This window comes from Alligator sinensis, unplaced genomic scaffold, assembly GCF_000455745.1.
Source record: "Alligator sinensis unplaced genomic scaffold, ASM45574v1 scaffold1097_1, whole genome shotgun sequence".
Classification (NCBI taxonomy): Eukaryota; Metazoa; Chordata; order Crocodylia; family Alligatoridae; genus Alligator; species Alligator sinensis.
In genome coordinates, this window is record NW_005841950.1 from 770,453 (window position 1) to 790,699 (window position 20,247).

General features: G+C 43.9%; 1 protein-coding gene across 1 annotated transcript in view; it reads right to left on the bottom strand.

Moving 5' to 3' along the window:
- Positions 1-2,118: 2,118 nt before the first annotated feature.
- ZNF592 (zinc finger protein 592) overlaps positions 2,119-20,247 on the bottom strand; it is a 72,084-nt gene continuing 53,955 nt past the window's right edge. Inside the window, exons 7-9 of the mRNA XM_006020256.3 lie at positions 15,283-15,395; positions 7,327-7,462; positions 2,119-4,453 (exon numbers count right to left, since the gene is read on the bottom strand). Coding sequence (XP_006020318.1) covers positions 3,920-4,453; positions 7,327-7,462; positions 15,283-15,395 — 783 coding nt within the window. The 3' untranslated portion in view covers positions 2,119-3,919. The remainder of the gene's footprint in view (positions 4,454-7,326; positions 7,463-15,282; positions 15,396-20,247) is intronic.

The following is a 20,247-nucleotide window of genomic DNA, read 5'->3' on the forward strand; positions in this document are numbered from 1 at the left end:
ATTAACATATATCTCAAATTGCAATTTAATTAATTATATGTTGTGTAAAATATACTTCGAAAGGAAGGAATAGAGGGACTTAAATTCACAGCAAGGACCAGAACCTCTTGTGGGGGGCCTTAAAGTAGGAGGCTTCAGGCAAGAGGGCCTCACACTTCAAGAACGATGTGGACTGAGTAGAAAAAGTCAAGTGCAGAGTAACAAACATGATTAGAGACCTGGGAAACACAATTTACAAGGGTGTTATTTAGTCTGGAAAAGACTGAGGGGCAATTTGATAACAGTCTTCAAATACCTGCAGGGTGATTATAGAGACTATGGAGATGGGCTTTTTCCTGGGTATGTAGGGGACAGGGCTGGGAACAATGGACTCACATTGGAGATTAGGAGGAACCTTCTATGAAGATGGTCACACATTGGAACAGGCTACCTAGGAGAGGTTTGTGGAATCTCCATCCCTGGATAGACACTTGGCTGGGATGATTTAGTCAGAAATGAGCCTGCGTTGAGCAGGGGACTGGACTAGATGACCTTCCAGCCCTATTTTCCTGTGATCCTAAAAAGTCATTCACTAGCTGTTCTCTGTGAGCTCTCCCAGAAGTGCTGTGTTTCTGACCACCTCTTTGAAGCAGCCTGTAAGCACTGGTGTGCTCTAATAAGAAGGAGCACTATGTGCCCTGGGGCTTTCTGCTGAGAAACAGCTAATGTGGCCACCACTGTCATGGTCCTGGCAAAAGAAAAAGAGGATTGAATAAGAGCCCACAGAGCATAGGATGAAGGAGTGTAAGATAGTTCTAAGGCTGTACTCTTGCAGCTGCGACTCATAGCCTAGCACTGTCACCCACCATACTTTTCCTCTTTTTCAAAATACTAATTATGATACTGGAGATGGTCCTTCATCCTCAGCCCCCTCAAGTCGCCTGCTTCCATTCAAGTGGGGCTACCACATTTATTAATGAGATGGCAGAAGAGGGACTGCATGAGGGGAATGAGAGAGCAATATAAAACGGACACTGCCTAAAGTTACACAGGAACACAGCAAGGCCCGTAACTGGAATCATCAGGCCAGCATTAGGAATGTTCCTCGTGGACAGATCTATTCTGAAGAAAATCCAGCGGAAAGCTGTACACTGATCCAAGAGTTTAGTCATCAGACTCCAGATCTGAAGCCGATAGCGATTTGAAGAAAAGGCTGCTTCTTAGGACAGGAAATCTCCTTGCGATATACAAACTGAGGAACAAATGAGGACATTAAGCAGACTGAAAGGATTTTCTTCAAGGGAGATTGTTTCCTGGGATCTTCAGTTTGCAGAGCCACTGGCAGAAATCATCTAACCAAGTGCAAAATAAAAATGTGGACTGCTACGCAGAGATGTACACAAGCTGGGTTTGTAAAAGGCACAAGATGCTTCTTAATCAAAGGATTCTTGCTCAGACCTGGATCCAGTGAGCATCATTTGAGGGTATATTAGAGGGTCTATCAAATGGGTATATCCCAGAGAGTTAATTGCCTGAAACTGTAGATGAGCGTCAAGTATGTTATCCTATATGTACCTGACCTGCCTTTATATTGGCCTTGAATATAGTTATCTGGCAATATCAGATTTACGTAATTCTCCCACCACCAGAGATCCAAAAGCAGAGGTACAATTCACTTTTTCAAAGGCTGCCTCATCTTTATATTGGTTCTAGCCTCAGCTGGCCCAGGCAGTGAGGAACCTTTCATCAGCTCAGTTCTTATGATGCTATCTTACAGGCGCATCCTGGACATTTATTATAAGGGGCCCAATATGGAAATGCTGCTATCTACTCACAGAAGAAAGCAAAGTCATTTCTCATTCTACTCCTGAAGCTATAGAGTACTTGGGACATTTTCATGACCTGTTGCACAAACTAATCAGGACTTCATGGAACTTCTGATTCTTGCAGTCACATTTGTTAAAATCTTCGGTCCAGTGTCCAGGCATCATCAAAAGCCAAGACTGGGACATAAACTTCTGGGATGAAAAAAATCAAGCAATAGAGAGCATATCTAGAAATGCCTGAAAGGCAGTGGCTATTTGTACTTTTGCACTGGCTTCCCAATGTTGCCTGGAAAAGAATGGAAGCCCATCCATGCATTGTTGGATGCTTTTATTTGAAATATTTTGAAGTAAACATTATAGCAAGGCACAAATGCCACTGCAGATTAAATAGATATGTGATGGCTTGGGAGTGACCCCTGCTATTGGTACTCTACATCGGCTACCTTGTAAAACATTCCCTAGGCTAAAGTACACAGTATCAAAAAATACAAAGAGTCCAAACTGTTTGTATCAAAACACATTGAGACAAGAAAGTGAGCAATTCAAATGCAATAAGATAAATAGTTTTTAAATTATTTAAACATTGTCATAGTAAACAATAACGAGCAAGATTCTGGCTCAACATAAAAACTGTATAGAAGTAATTACATTACACAAAGCAAGTGAAGAGAATGCATGAGGAAACAGTGTGGAAGGAGGAAAGGGGAAGAGTCAATATGACTACATGGAAATAAAAAGTCTCCAAAGTAATTTATAAAATTGAGTAAAGGTGGGAGATCTGCTATCAAAGGAGCTAGAGCAATCTGAAGCATTACAGTACGGTGGTCTCTCAAATATATACCAGCACCGCTGTGGGACCCGCTCTCTTCCTTGCCTGATCAAACATGTGGAACTCTCTATGCCACAAGAGTTGCTGCTGCTAGCAGTTGTGGGAAATCGAGTTTGCTAAGTTATGCATAAAAGAATGGGGCCACACACCATGGTGTCATCAGATAGACCGGTCTCACTATAATGGCAGTATCTGCTTCCTAAATAGGGAGCTAACAAACAAAAGCAGATTAAGTACATTTCTCTTACAGAGATTTTAGTTGACAGGATTGGAAGCGTATAGTCGAGTCCACTCCAGCTGATACAGCCACGGGCAGGTTCCATTTGTCTATTCTGTGGATTTCAGCCATTGGAGGCTAGTCTTGTACTGATGAGTAACCCCAATGCAGAAAGGCAAATGTACCATATGCTGCAGTATGTACTTCTGCAACTTCATCCTGGTTTGGAGCAGGGGTAAACTACACAGGTGGCAGATACAGCTTATTTTGTCTCTACCAGTCTTCAGTAGGGTTTGCTGCAATGCAACTAAATTGATGCTTGACCACCAAATACTTTGAAATAACGGCAAATCCCCAGAATAGACAAGGCCTTTGTCAATTTGTGATGTGTGATCTTCAGCTCAGATCACTTAAATATTTAGAGGAATCAGGAATATTTCAATTTTTTTTTTAATTGATCCTGGTGACACAAAATCTTGTCCAGGCTGATTTCAATTTAGAAAACACCAGTTCAGTCACATTTGCAGGGAAACAAAAATACCTCTAGGGAAAAATCAACCAGCACTATGCAGGCTAAGGAAAACCTCCAGCTCGCATCTGCTGCATGATGGAGGCTTTAGCACAGAACTGTACAGTCCTGATGAGTTAATTTGCTTGATGTATGGTTGTCTGGATCACATTATAAAATGGAAGAGGACTTTAAATCATAAATACTGGAAGGAAATTAAAAGAAAAAAGAAAGGCAAGGCTAGGGGAGGTCAGGCTGAGGCAGTGCACACTCAATGGAAGAGAGCTTGATTGAGGAAAGGAAACAGGTTGCAGAAAGTGCTCCTTGATCCTTAAGAGTTGGACAAGTTCCAGCAGGGGATCCTTGCCCTGCTTTCCCTTTTCACGTCTCTGATCTGGCAGAGATTTAGTGCTATGGAGGTGGACGCAGTTTTTTTTTTAATTAATTATTTCCCTTACAAATAAAAGTTAATGGAAAGCACAGTCCATCCTAAGAAATCAACAGGATATTTCAAAGATTTGCCCTATTCTCACCCAACATTCCAAGTAAAAACTGCCCTTTTAAATCTTAAGAGACTTTGAATGATTGTTCTGAGAACTGCTATTGGGATCCTCCGTGCCACGCGGCTGACTGTGTCCACAAAGTGTTGATTCAGTCTCACACACTCTGCATTTCAAACTATGTTCTTCCTCCACTGTAGTGTTCATCTCACCATTATACTCTTCATGTCCATTCTCATTCATCTCTAGGTCTAACTTCTCTCTTTCCTCCTCCTCCTCCTCCTCCTGCTGCTGCTCCTCCTCCTCCTCCTCCTCTTCCTCCTCTGGATCTTTTACTTTATGAACAATGAAGAGGTGTCTGTTCAGAGAGATGCTAGATGTATAACACAAGCCACAGAGCAAGCACTGGTAAGTGGAGCTGTCTGTCTTGTGCTGAGGTATGTGTTCCTGAAATTCAGTATTGGTGTCTGTTGCAAATCCACATTTAGCACATTTCCAATGTGCCTTCAGTTTTTTGGCTGGTGGAGCTTCAGATCTTGCAGTGGTTTCCATCTGCCCCAGTTCACCTGCAGACATTCTCTTTGGAGATTTTGCCTTAAAGAAAAAAAATAAAGCACAACTTTAGGAATACAGTCAATGTACAAGCAAGTGCTTCAGCTTGCTGAATCTATGCATTTTTATGAGGTGCATAACAGATGTAGGAGTGCTTTAGGGAAAACGCACTCTTACTCAGTGTTTCACACCTCCTGTTTAGAAGGAGTTAAATAATGCTGCCTTTGGAGACCTTTCCTTCACTACCTTTTCTAACAGCACTAAATCCCTCAGGTTTCACTGTACATTGTTCACAGCATGAGAACATCCAATCCTGGTTATGCTGGACAGCATCCCATTTGTCCAGCAAACCAGTTCCTTAATATCCTTTACTGTGGCTGCAGAAACTATTCTTTCTGCATCTCCACATAATGTCATTTCCTCCAGCCTCCTATAACGTCAAACCTGATGGGACAGCCTCTCAGGACAGCCCAGGAAAAGGTATCAGGGCTTTTCTTGAGAAAAACCCATTCTTGAAGAGCTCACAATGTCATGGTTCAGGCCAGGGTGGGGGAAGCAAGGTTGTTTCTTAGGACCCTTTCGAACTGAACTCCATTAAGGCACACACCTAGTGGTGAGCATAAATTATCTGTATTTGTCTGCCCTTGGCACACTCCTGGATCAGGCTCTGGAGTCATTCCTATGCCTAGAACAGCTAAACCTGCTTTCAGGACCATGAAGGCCAACTTAACATCTGGCTTTCCACTAGGTAAAGGGTAAGAGGTTATCAAGGGGAGTTTTAGTGGTGTAGCCACACCATAGGTCCTGGAAGAAGGAATGTTTCAAAAATCAGAAGGCTGAGATCAAGCAGACTGGGGAGATACTGGATGAGATCACTTTGGATCAAATGAGCATCCCAACCCATTCCTAACATTGAGTAAATAAAGACAAGGAAACAGATTGGCCCACTGTGCAATAAAATACTGGATTCCAGTCAGGATGGAAGAGTCTCTTCACCTATTGATACATTCACAGATAACAAGGCAGGTTCCAAGTATACAAAAGACTACATGGTGGGTGCCTATGACACTGCTCTTCGTCCCTTCACCTTGTAAGTAGGAAAGATCTAGGAGTCCAGTAAATGGGAAAACAGTGAAGACTGATATTCTGCATACTCTTTCAGAATTCCAGCCAGTGCCATGCACCATATGAGGCAGCGTGACAGAAGGTGAATTTTAGGTTTTGAAAGAACTGGGACAACCCTTATATACAGGCACAGACCAGTCACTAGAGAGAAGCTACTTCCAAAATAAACTGGCTCTTGTGCTGGCAGAGGGGGTTGGGAAGGTGACAGGAAGATAATTAAAGTAGATAGAGTGGTCCTAGCAGGCACAAAAGTATCAAAGAAAAGGTCAAAGAAGGTTTACAACAGATTACAGAAACCATTGCTGGGAGCTTCCTATCTGTTAGGGCAGACATCAGCTGTCATTCAGCAAAATCGTGTAATACTGTTGAGGCAAAGAGAAATAACAGGACTTGTGTTTCTTTATTTTGACACTCAGCATAGATGCAAAGAATGGAGCTGAATACTGAAAGAGTGTTCACAGAGTCTGTAAAACCAGGAAGCTAAGTGCTTACAAGTAGGAATGGTACAATTTAAATAAAGATGAAGCCCAGATAAATAAGGAAGGAAAAGCAGGCAGTGTGATGCACATGAGGGGACAGGGTTGCAAATATTTGGGGTGGAACAGAACCTATAATGATGAAAGTGGGAGACAGAACCAATACAAACAAGTAGAAGGGCAGGCTTGTGAAGAGATAAAAGTAGAGAAGTGAGATGTCAGAACAGAGATGGAAAAAGGTAGAGATTTAGTTACGATGAATGCCTACTAGACTCATTCTTTTCCTCAGTCCTGTGATCTTCAGGGGAAAATGACCTGGGAAAGGTCACCCAAAATATTAGCCAGAGGCAGCAAACTAAGGCCAGTGAGCAGGGACTTTTGAATGCGATATCATCAGTTCCTCAAGGCTTTTCAGTTGCTACTCTGGATATCCTCTTCTGCAGATGGGCTTTTTACTACGTGTGTGTCCTGCTTTCCTCACAACCTCCACACTTTAAGTCACATCATCCACCATCCCACCCTCCCTTCTCTTTGATGTTTCTTTCTTCTTCCCCTTTATTGGTCCTTTCAGCTAATCAACTCCCATTCACAAAATTAATAAACAGAAATCAATAAAATATTCATGGAACTCGCATGCCATTTGGAGGCCTGCAGTCTATTCAGTCTGCTGGTATCTTACAACCATTCTACCCAACCTTTGGTCTGTATTGTCCGTTTAGATTTTAAGCTCTGTATGGTAGGGACCAATCTCATTCTACGTGTATATAATACATAGTAGAATAGGGGATGAATCCTGGTTTTTCCCCTTAGGTACTGACATAACACAAATAATTAATGAATTATAGCTGCAGTCATTGCTGCGTAATGAATTTAAGCTGCAGTCATTTCTAAGGTGGGACTAAAAACAAAAAAGAAAAAGCAAATGTCGATATCTGCAGGGTTTGAAAAAGTATGTTACTTGTTCCCAACTTGTGTTCATTTTTAAAAGCAGCTAAAAAGATTTCAACAAACTCAGTAGAAAAAACAATTGCCTTTTGGCAAAGTCCCAACAGAGAAAGTATCAGCCCTAAAGACGCATCTGATTTTTCATGTACAACATGATGAACAGGATTACATTTTCCCTCCTAACTCTTAAGTTTCAGTTTAGGCACAGTACTTACAGCTATTTTCTTACTCATTCTGCAAACTAGACAATATACCTACATTTACCTGTCACTGTGTCCTGGCATCTAAGGAAGTCACTCTACATAATCCCCCTAAATATACAGACACATATCCAACACACTTATTTTTCAGTAAAAATATGTTAATTACTTCTGTTGAGTTTCTCGCTGGAGCTTTTGCTTTGGACATCTGGGATAGGTCTGGATTTTTAATGCCATGCATGAGGCTGATGTGATTCTCCAGCATGAATGGCTGAGGAAATGTTTGATTTTCATCTGTGCAGTACCTTAAAAATACAAAAAAAGGAAGTCAGTTATTAATAAAGTGAAGCATGAGTATTAACTTACACACAGGCAGCCTATCGATAGTACAGAAGGCTGGGAGAATCAGAAATGTGATTGGCTGCAGAATCTAGAGAATGAAAACATCTGTTAGATCAGCAAAGAAAATGCAGCAATGCTACGTTTATTGGCATCAGATTATTTACTATCCCTGGCAAAATAGTAAGCAACTGGACAAAGTCCCAAGTATGAAAGGTATTGTACAGAAAAGACAGGTAAATGTATTGCTTATTATTATTACAGTAGCAACTACTGATTCAGCTGAGACCAGGTCCTGTTGTGTTACACACAGGGCCTGTTTACAGGAATCGGTGCTCTGACAGATTTGAAAGGCTTGCATAAGAAGAGGCAGGAAATCTATGACAGATGCAGATTCGTTACCCACGAGTGCCAGCTTAGTGGTACTCTGATTCTAGCTCATATTATATATAAAGATTCTATAAAAATATGCAAGCAGCTTTGATCACAGTGACCCATTAATGATGAATAATCTAACTGCACATTTATTTCTCAATGCTGTTTTCAAATCTATCCTGTGCAAGGGAGTTTATACACATCTACACACATCTGACTTTGGAAGCTGTCTGTAGTCTTCAGGGAAGATTTGAATATCTAAAAGGAATTATGAGCAAAAGGACATCCCTAGACTTCATTCCCTAACACAGGCTTTTCAAACCAATATTAAACGTGAAGTCTTAAGTCTGTATTAAAACTGTGCCCATCTTTGCAGCAAGGTTAAGTACATAAGTGATTGGACTGGGAGCCGGAAATGTGGCAACTACTCTCTGCTCTGCTGCTGGCTGACTATATGACCTTCTCCCTTCTCTCTTTCAGTCTCTATCTGTACAACAAAGAAAGCAAAACCTACACTTTCAGGAGATGCATTGAGATTTGTGGGTATTCATTCAGCAGTATATTTGAATTAAATAGTATTATTCCTCTTCTAGGGCTGTTATGTTTAGTATCAGCTGTATTTTAGCAAAACCAACAAAGACAGCTTCTACCACAATTAAACACTCCTAGTTTGGATAATTTGCATCCAAGAGTTTTAAAAGAATCTGACAAGGCTCTCTCTGATCTGTTGATGTTAATTTTTGATGTGGCTTGGAAAACTGGGAAAGTTTCAAAGGACTAGAAAACAAGACAGTGTAATGGCAATATTTAGACTTATATGAGATGACTGCTAAATCCACATCAATTAGCCTAACACTGATCATGGACAAAATAATGAAATGGCCGATACAGGATAACAATGAACAGAAATATCATCCATGTCAGCCAACAAGTTTTCGTGGAAAATGAGTTTTGTCAAACAAACTCAATATTCTTTGACCAAAGTAAAATGCCAGTTGATAAAGGTAACTTGATATATTTTGACTTCTGTGAAGTCAGTGAATTTGACTTTTGTGAAGTCAGCACGTTGTTCTGTTTAAAGCAGAACAGATTGTACAAAACCAACATGGTATGTGTTAAATCAGGGGCTGGCTGAGGGCCAGATTGACCCAGTGAGTCAGAGGTAGGCCAGTGCCGGTAGGTAAGCACCAGGACCCAAACACTACCATCACTTTTCCCAGCAGCAGCAGCACAGGGAGAGAGTCCACAGCCAGTACTCATCCCAGCAGTGACAGGGAAAAGCAACTGCTGCCAAAGCCTCCCACCACTGTAGGAAAGACCATCAGCTGCAGACACGTTCCCCATGACGCTATGGAGAAAAGTGCCAGGCTCTTTCCCTGTGCAACTGCTGAGAAAAGCGGTGGCAGAGGAAGCTGGGTCCTAGCACCAAATTGGGTCAATCCAGTTGCTAGAGCCCCACGTCCATGGATCAGTTCCTGCCCATGGACCACAGCTGCCAACCGCTGTATTAAATTGACTTCAGACTGGCTAACTTGTAAGTCTGAAGACATAATAATTAAGAAGGAAGTAGTAACAAATGGGAGGCCCTCAGAGGCTTTCATTTTGCACAATGCTACTTAATATCACAGATCTAGAAAAAAAATACACAATAATTGCAATTAAACTAGCAGATGAGACAAGGATGAGTGAAATGGTAAATAATTATAAGAGGGAGGTCATGCACCCTTATTTATCTGGCCTGTTAAACTTAGCATAATCAAGCAACGTGCATTCTGACAGTCAAATGCAAGCCCATACATTACAAACAAGGAACTGTATATAGACTTTAATTCCAGGAGGTGGATGGTATGTTGGAAAGCAGTGACTGAACAGGACTTTGGGGTCAGAATGAACATCTAAGTGAACTGACAATGATCTCCAAGTGAGATGAAGAGACAAAAAAGATCAAGCACAATACTTGGACCTATACTAAAAGGGAATATTAAGCAAAAGCAGAGAAAAACTATTACCTTCACTTATGGGGCTTAATGAGACTACAGTTTGAACAGTAAGTCCACACTTTAGAAAGGCTTTTGAAAAACTGAATTGTCCTCAATATAGCCAAAAGATTTGTCGTCTGCAAAACAGATTTTTTTTTTTTTAAGGAAATGTTTTTGTCCCCCAAGTCAGATCAGCCAAATCAATTCCAAATCCATGCGAGTCATTTGAGAACCACATGTAACCCTACTACCGGCAAGCATCCTCTACCCCGGCTTGGGGCTTCAGATACTTCCAAATCGTACAGCAATAGACAAAAGGGACTGGTCTAGTTAGTTAACCAAAGAGAAGATTAAGAGGCAGCTAAGATCACAGTTCACATTTACTTACAGCGAGAAGAAACCTGATACTAGAGGCCTTTTTAATTTAGCAGACAGGTACAGGAAAAAATCTGCAGGCTAAAAGTAGAAGCCAGCAAAGTATGAACTGGAAATAAGCAGCATATTTTAACAGTGGGAATAATTAACCACTGGAGGAAGTTGCTAAGGCATGAGGTAAATTCCCTGCAAGGAGCCCTGACATTCAGTCTGTGTGTCTTCCTAAAAGAGATACTCTAATTTAACCACAAACTGTTGGATTGGACTCATAGCCAAGGGAAATTCTATGGCCTGTGCTACGTAGGAAACTCAGCCCTGATAATCAGAATGGGCTTCAAATTGGTTTTTTTTTAAATGCCTTGCATTTACATAATGTTCATTCATTTCTGGGTGTTCTAGAAAGGTGGCAGGTAAGTAGGTGAAGCAGCTTTGTTTTACATACAGTATGGCCAAGTGCATAGATAGAGTGAACCCTTTCCAAGAGCCAGAGTGGCTAAGTGGATGAATGTTGAGTCTGTTATATTACAGACTGACATCCCATTCCCTGCTTTGCCAGATGTGGCTTTCTTCAAATGTCTCTTGATCCTCTGACCCTGATTACAAAACTGGGGAAATGGTGCCTGCCTCCTTCATAAACACTGAGGCCTTATCCAGTAATTGCAGTGAAGTGCACAGAAAGCACCAACAGTGGAAGAGGCAAAAACTGAACTCATGGTCTCCTATTTACCCAACCAGCATTGCTTCCTGTAATGCAAAGGACTCTAACGAGGAAAACAGAAAATCTCTTTTGCGTGTGTACAGTTTGGAGATGAATTTGATAGGAAACAATAAGAGAGACCTAGTGGAATTTGGGAGCATCAAACTTTCAGAAATCTCATGATCTTTTACTCATCTCTGCTTTTTTAATTTTAAATTTATTCTAAATTTACTCTTAAGTATTAGCTTATAGAACGTGTACATCAATATTGAAAAGCGTTTCTCAGATTTTCTGGTTTGGAGGCAGAAGAAGACTCTTTCTTAGCAAAAAATTGAAAAATTTTCATGAGATTTCCAAGCAAGTATCTTTTTGTCCTCTTCCCTGTTAGAACACTAACTTTTCTATTACTAAAAGTTCCCAAACTTTTTGAAGCCAGTCAGTGATTTTAGGGGTGTCACTTCTATTCTAGGCTTTCACAATTTTAATTCTTGTGGCCACCAGAAGGTGAGTGATAAATTCCCAATGACACTTCTATGTTTCAGAGTTCTCATGGAGATTCAATAGGAACACTAGAGATTTATCTGATAATTGACTTCCTGTTATTTCCCTCACCATGTCTCCAACCTTCTTCCAAAACAGTTTAATTCTGGGACATGTCCACCACACGTGGTACAAAACTCCCCACTAATTACATTCACTCCAAAATTTGTTCTTATACCATAAGAAGGTTGGTAAAAGCATTTACCATAAATGCATTTAATTTTAAGTGGGGTGAGATACCATCAATATAGAATTTAAAATATTTTCTTTTATTTTTGTGTAAATGGATGTGAGGACCATTGTTGCAGATGGTCCCATTCTTCAGCACTAATTTTTGGTCCAACGTCATTAGCCCACCTTATCATAAACAGTGTTTTGTCTTTTATATGGGTATTTAAAATTGCTTTATATAACAGACAAAAGACCTGTGCACTTCATAGGTGTGACCAATATTTTCTCAAATTCTGTCAGATTTCTACCGAGGTTTACCATTCCTGGGAGTGTATTTAAAATTGTCTCTATTGCAGGTATTGGAAAAATGGACTTTGAATAACTGTCCAAAATGTACAATACCAAGTGCAAAAGTATCTAAGGCTTTTTTTTAAAAACCTGCCAATTGACACAATCAAGCTTTTTCAGCATCTAATGATAAAAATGTGGGGTTCATTAGTTAATTCTGCATGAAAAATCAGATCTAAGACGCTATGGATTTTATCAGTCAACTGCCTATTCATTATGAACCCTGTTTGGTCTTTATTAATATATTTAGGGAGTATTTTCTTACTCTAAACAGATTAAAATTTTTTGCATCTTAATTAATAAAGATGTAGGTCTATATGAGACACAAACACATAGACCCTTATTTAGTTCTGGGATTACACTAATATGTGCTTCTCTTCAAGTATAAGGAGTCTTTTTCTCCTTCAGTATCTCATTAAAAGCTGCTGATAATGAGTGCACTAATTCTGTTCTAAAATATTTGTAAAAAACTCTGGTCTAGGCTTGGAGATTTACAATTTCTGAGAGACTTAATTACATCTAGTATCTCTTCTGGTATAATATCCTCTTCTAAAACTCCTTGATCTTCAGGTTCTAGTCTGGGCAAATTTGCTTTAATTAGGTATTCATGTATTTAAGGTAGGATCCAATATTTGGCAAAGGAGGGTGCGGAAGCAGCAATCTGGGCTGCAGAAGTGGTGGGGCTCCCAGAAAGCAGAAGCCAGAAAGCAAGTCAGTCCCTCAGAGCACATCCCATCTCAAATTATGAGGAAGAGAAGTTTTTGTCAAGCCAGGTGTAAGATGTGCCAGGTGATAAGTTTTTACAACTTCATTTAGGATACTTGGAATAGACAGACACTCTCCAAGACAGACTTATATAATTGTACTTTGAGACAGGACCAGGATTAGCTTGAGAATGAAACCTATCCAGTGCTCATTTGAACCTGTAATCATTTTTTTCTGTTGTAGGTATAACATGATTTTACACTCATGATTTTTACACATGATTGCGCTTTGGATCCATTTCTGTATGATGTCCAGAAAATAAATAGAACACAGATCCACTGGACCCTTACATCCTAATAACGGTGACTGTACTTGCAAGTTCCCATTTATCACACATTCCTACATGAATTCTTTTACGAAAAAAGCATAATATTATTTTTGGTCTAAGACACCCTATTTGGAAAAACAATTGATCCAGAAAGAAAACACACTTAGACAAACCAGGTGCCCATAATTCTTCAGGTCATTGTGTATGAATTTATCACAAAATAATGCACTGCTAGCTAGTGTTCCACCCTCTCTGCAAGGCTCTAAATCACACTACAGTCCAAATAAAAGAAAAATGTACAAGTTTCAGTTGAAAAACCATAGGGGGTTTATTCATATCAGGAGTCCTTACCAGCGTTGGAGTCTTATTTCTCATCTGTTTACTGAACTTCATTACTGCCCACTATGCAGGCTGATGAAATATAGTATATAGTACATGAGGGACGTAACTTCTTTTAAAATAGGTTTCTAGTGAATTTAGTACAAGGAAAAAGAACAGAACACCCCTCAGGGTTGTTTGTATTTATCCAAAACATTAGTAAAGGGGCTATCTCACTGCAAGCATCCCCCACCAATGTCTCTCAAGACTAGAGGGACTCCACTTTGAAGCGTAGTGTCAGTGACACTACCCATTCAGTTCTTGATGTATGTGCTGTGACTGCAAACAAGGATCCTAGTGTGATGATGGTAGTTTTGTAACATGCATACTTTTACCTCTAGACTGAGCCCCTATTCCCAGCTATAACTAGCCACCAATGGCAATGACTTTCATTCACTACTAAGCTACCTAGCTAGATTAAAAGTATTCAAAATCCCATTTCCAATCTGTTGAGGCTTCTCTTCCCTAAAAAACACCCACTGAGCCCAATTCATTCATTTAAACACATGTAAATTGGATGCGAGACAAACTGCTCTGCTTTGCAGCACTCTGCAGACTTCATACCGATCTTCAGGTGTATGTGACTGTAACGGAGGATGGAGTGTCCTGTGCCACTGGCCATTCTACAGGCATGCATGGCTGCACTCTCAAATACACCTTCAGAACTCAGACTCAAACCTCACTTCAAGTCTCCAAGGGTCAAGACTTAACTTTGGAGGTGCACCAATACATCGATCCCATATTGGATCAGCACCAATATAGGGAAAATTGACAGTATTGGAAATTGTTTTTTCTTGCCTGATGAGGCTGATGATGTGGCCAATAAATGCCCCATGCATGCGCACAGCCATAGCATGCACAGGGCCACAAGCACAGCCCAGTGGCTTGGAGACCAGTGTTGGGCTGGTAAGTCTGGTGTGGGGGAAGGGGTGACAAGAGGGAAGGGGCATCGGAGGTGCGGATCAAGGCCCCCATGATGAAGGAGGGAGTGGGAAAGGGGCAGGCGCTGCACAGCCTGGGTGGGGCAAAACGCAGGATGGAGCTGTGAGCGGCTTGTCTGGGGGGACACGGCGGGGGGGAGGGCATGCGGCCCACGTGCTCCTAGATCTGTGCATAGGGTGAGGGCGGGCTGGGGCCAGGGCAGTCCCGGTTCTTCCCGGTGGGGGTGTTGGGCCAGGCTGCACTTGGGGCGGGTGGTGGCAGCAGAGCTGGGAGGGGGGCTGCAGGGGGCCTATGGGGAAATTTGGGAAGACTGCAGCTCCCCCCCCCCCACACACACACACACACCCCGAGTGCAGTTCCAGCCCAACAAGCCCACCAGGAAGAGCCTGGCGCTGCCCCAGTCCCTGTCCACAGTGGCAACCTGCTCTCACCCCACACTCAGATCTGGGGGCATGCACCCCCAGTGCCCTCCCAAGGTGTGTGCAGGGTGGGAGCTGCCCCCACTGTGACCCCTCCAGATGAGCTGCTCGCAGCTCCGTCCTGCACCCACCCCTCCCAGGCTGAGCAGCACCTGCCCCAACCCCACTCCCTCCCTCACCACGGGGGCCTTGATCTGCCACCCCCCATGCCCCTTCCCACCTCCACCCCTTCCCTGACACCAGACTTACCAGCCTGACACTGGTCTCCAAGCTGCCAGGCTGCATATTGGAATTGGATTGCTATCAGCCAATATAGCTCCTTAAAAATCAGCCATCAGCATTTACCCAAAAAATCTCTGTCGGTGCACCCCTACTTATCTTAGCCAACAAGTCACTTGCATCTAATACATTCCTCCTCTTAACTCTCTCCCAAAGCAATTTTATATCCTGGAGTAAACAAGATCCATTATAAGGAGCTTTTAAACTTGATAGAGAAGATAATTTCCAGAAAGAAGCAATGGGTACTCACCAGCACGTGTAAACTTTCTTTGCTGTATCATGATTATTGCGAATGTGCCTGCGCAGACTGTTGGAGGCATTGAATGAACTCTCGCACTGCCGACAGGGATATCTCTTCATAGACTAGCAGAGGAACAGAAACATCTTTTAACAACAGAAGCCAGCTAACTCCTCCAGCTTATAGCCAAAGAAAAACTCCTTTCTCTGAACTACCTACGCATAGCTCAAAAGGACAGCACTAAAGTTTTTGGGTCCCTAAATTAAGCCAGCCTTAAAGTGGGCTGTCCTCACTGTTCTTATTATCTATTTAAAAATCAGTAGTAGTTCAAGAAAAATCTTGGTTTTTATAAAAAAGGAACTGTGATAGTAACTTCTCCTGCTATTGCTAACTCATCCCTGTTTTCTTTTCTTCTTAGTGACTGGGAAAAACTTCTCCTTGCTGCTAAGGACAGAAGGAGATTTGATTATATATTCCTCCTTGAAAAGAGAAGACAGCCCTCCATACTGAGGAAGGAAGATCTGATGCCACGAGGGCTAAAGACAGAAATTACATATAAACCAGTATAAGTGATTGGAAACCAGTTCAAATCTGTAACACAACAGAAGTTCAGTGCACATAAACCACTTTCAAAATGGCCAAAACTGGTTTAAGATAACACTGGATAGATGTAGGATCAGACTTAACTCATTTAGGTTAAATCAGGTTATTGAACTTCTGTCCCAGATCCCCTCCAGATTAAAGTTAACTCACAGCCCCCAGCATCCCAGCATACTTTTGCACATTCCTGACAAACCTCATTGCACAGGCTGGGTGGGCTAGCCTTGGTCCAAGCTGTCTGCTCCAGCTAAAGAGGAAGACATGCTCTAGCACCCCCTGGCTTCTGGCCTGTGTCACAACCCAAGGTTGTGATTTTTTGTTTGTGTGCTTCGGCACTGCTAAATTATTTTCCCGCTAAATTGCAGCTTCTTTGCACGGTGGAGTTTTCTGCTGCAGAGGAGAACCCCGGTGCAACGGAGTATTCCCGCCAAATTTGTAGCTTTCTTTGCATGGTGCATTTCTTTTGCATCCAGGAAATGCATGGTGCAAAGGAGTTCCTGCCATTTGTATGAAGATTCGTGCCACATTATTGGCCGTTTCTAATACATGCACACGTGGCAGCTAGCGATTGGCTTGCTAGCCGTATAAAGACCTTGGGTGGTTTCCGCCCAAGTTGGAGAGAGAGCAATTGGAGTTCAAGAGGGAGAGCGTGAAGATCTCTAAGCGCCGTGGATCCTTACGGACCCAACGCTTTTCTTAAAAGGCAATAGAGGCCTGATAACCAAACCCACGGAGCTTCACCAACTCCAGGGAAAAGAACGAACAGCCTCTAGCCTCTCCCCATCGCCGATAGATTCCTAGATGTATCCCTCCCTGTGCGCAAAGGAACCGGACCCACGGAGCCTAGCAAACTTCGCGTGAGTCTATTCCTTGCCAGCTGGAACAACTGACATAGTTGTTCAGACGACCGGACTACCTCAGAGCACAAGAACCCACGGATCCTAGCAAACTTTGTGTGCGAAGACGGGCCCGGCTCGCCCCCGGCTCGCACATGGCGACGAGGATGGGATCAGGAGAGAACTCGCACATGGCGACCCAGGTGGGATCGGGAGAGGGCCCGCACAGCCTGAGGGACTGAAGACACATGGCTGCATTTCTGGAATCAAAAGTGAACATGTGTTCACTTGCTTCTCAGTTCAATCTCCGCAGCTTAGACTAACCTGCAAAGATTGAATTGATGCAGCCTTAGGCTTTTTGACTGTCTGTACTTAGCCTAGAAGACCTTCAGGACTAAGCGATGATTCCCTGCAAGCTCATACAGCTCTCTTGAAGACAAAAGAGATTTTTGTGGCACTGTTGAGAGGAGAATGCCACTTGTTCCTATTTCTTCCTTTCTCACAGCAGTGGATGAGCCCCTCACCTTCACCTAAGAAAAGGTAGGACCAGGAAAATGGAAGTCCAGTTACCCTTACCAAACAACAGTACAATGAGAGGTAGGAGAACAGTGTCAGCATCACACTATTAGTTCATTCCAGCCTATGCCCAGTGGGCATGCCTACATGTGCTATTAATTTGAAGTAGACTTACTGCACAGTTAAAACTCTGCACAGTAAGCCTACACAGGAGCACAACTACACATGCTCCCTCTTGGGAGCAGATCTGCTCCCAATGGGAGCAGCCTGGTACGGGGCTGTTCCTGCCCTGCTCTGCCTCTCTGCAGCAGCCAGGTGGAGCTCCAGGCTCCCCCTGGGTGCTAGCACAGGGGATGGCAAAGAGCATGGGGCTGGTCAGGAGAGCTCTGCCAGCTGCTCTGCTGGGGAGTGTCCTGATGTGCACGGGGCCAGGAGACAGCTGCTTCTGAAGAGCTCTCCCACCCCTTACACATGGGAACAAGCCTTGTGCCCAGTGAGACTTCTCTATGCAGCCTGGGGCTACACAAGGGGTTCCCTGCCCCGCCTAGAGCAGGTCCCAGACAGTTCCCAGAAGCGGGACAGTTCCCAGCCAACTCCAGGCTGGGCTGGGCAGGGAACTTCTCAGGCAGCCCAGAGCTGGCTAGGACCTGCCCCAGAACAGGATAGTTCCTGGCCAGCCCTGGGTTATGCAGGAAACTCCTCGTGCAGCCTGAAGCTGGCTGGGACCTGCCCCAGTCAGCTCCAGGCTGGGTGAGGAAGCAGGGGGCTCTCAAGTCACAGCGCTGCTCTGCTCCCAGCTCCTGTGGAGAGCTGGGAGCTAAGCAATGCCAGCATGGGTAGGGGAGGTGGGGGAGGGAAGGGAGGTAGAGAGGCAGAGAGCTACCTTGTCCCAGTGCTGCTGAGCTCCCAGCTCCTGAAGGGAGTTGGGAGCTGAGTAGTCCCAGGACCAGGGGAGTTCCCCATCCCCTGTGGTCCCCTAATGTAGGAGCTGACCAGATGCAAATTTGTTTCTGGCCAGCATCTACACATGTGCAGTTAGTTACTACCTGTAAATACAGGTAGTAAACTAACTGCAATGATCACGCCTCAGTTCAGACCTCCCAGGCTATGATACTGCCACTGCGCCAGTAAACTAATTTACTGTACAGTATGTGTGTGCATGTGTAGATGGTGACACTAGGTGTCTCCCTAGGCATTTCAGCTTTCTAACTGGCATCCTCAGTTTGGCAAATTCATTTGGGATCATACCCCTGACCCTGTACTTAGCTTGCATTTATCAGAATTAAGCTTCATCACACACATTTGCCCATTTCTAGAGAGCAGTAATCCTTAACAGATGATAAGCTGCTTAGTCCCGTCCTCAGTGGGTGTGTCTACATGAGATGCTTTACCGTGCAGTAACATAGTTTACTAAATACTAAGTGTGTGCATCTACATGTGCACATGCTTACTGTGTAGTACACTTTGCTAATCGTGAGTAAATCTGCTACCTGCACATGCAAGTAGCAAATTTATTTGAGATTAGTTACTACACAGTAGCACTTGTATAGATGCCTGACCAGGAGCAAATCTGCTCCCAGTCAACTGACCAGCAGGGGGTAGGAAATTGCTCCCTGCTCCTGGGGCGAACTCTACCACGAGAGCCTGAGTGGGGACTATGTCCCCTGCTATGAGATTGTGATTGGGGAGCAAGGGCTGGGAGATCCTGATCTCCCAGTCATCACAATTGGGGAACGGGGGTTTGGGAGAGCCTTATCTCCCACTGCCAGCTTGGCAGTTATGGGGTCGGCACTGGGGCATCCTTATCTCCTAGCCCGAGCTCTGCAGTCACAGGGCTCAGGCTGGGAGATAAGGGTCTCTCAGTACTGGCCCTGTGACGAGAGCTGGTGCCGGGAGCTACCTGCTGGCAGGGGCTGGGGAGCTTGTTCCCTGCCCAGCTCTGTGATCATGGAGCTGGCTGGGGAAGGGGCTGGAAAGCCAGTTCCCCACCCGCCCTTGTGATCACAGAGCTGGGCAGGGAACAGGCACCCCAGCCTCCTGTCCACGATCATGGAACTGAGCAGGGAACAGTTCCACAGCCCCCACCAGCAAGGAGCTCCCAGAGCCAGCTCTGTGTTAGTAACTAACTGCACAGTTGAGCTAGCCAGGGAATAGGCTTACAGAGCTAAGTGGGGAACAGGCTCTCCAGCCCCCAAAATTACGGAGTGAGGGCTGGGCACTGTCCCGGTCAGGGGTAGGTCCCAGCCCCATGCCCCAACTGGGCAATCAAGGCACAGGGCTTGAAAAGACCTGCAGGGGTGCAGCAGGTCCCAGCCCCCTACCCCATCTACTGGTGGGACAGCTAGTAGGTGAGCCCCTGGCTGGGCAAGGAAGCCCTGCCCAGCCTAGGGCTTACTGCTAGCTGCCACACTGGTGAATCAAGGCAGGGAGCTGGAACCCGCCCCTCCCCTGCAGTTCTTTCCAAGTCCCCTGCCCCAATCAGGGAGCTGGGGCCAGGAGCTCCCGGTCAGGCAGGAGGACATTGTCCCCGCCCTGGCAGCAGGCAGCACCCCCTGGGGCAGGAAACACTGTCATTAGCTGCAAATCTGTTCTCGCTTCCCTGCATGTGTAGATGCGTGCCTGGGAGTGTTTACTTGCAAGTAGTTTACTCGCGAGTAAAATGCTCCCAGATCTAATGCATGTGTAGACAAACCCAGTATGTATCTAATGGGACAATCCAGCACTTTCACCCCTTCCTCTATATTTATCAAAAGGACAATCCAGTGCTCCTGTCTGTCTTCTCTTGAATTTCTCAGATAGGATAATCCATATCTCCATGACCTCTGCTCACAGGGCTTCAGTCAAGACTGACTTAGTACACTACTAAATCTTGATGCTAAGGGTATAAGTAGTAGGGTTTGCACAAAATTGGACCCTTATTCTCTCAATGACTGTTAGCCCTGCTAAGCCCAATTGGTGCAAAAAGTCTTAATCAATGCAACTCAAAATTTTAGGCACATGTGAGTCAGAATATTTGGATTTATGA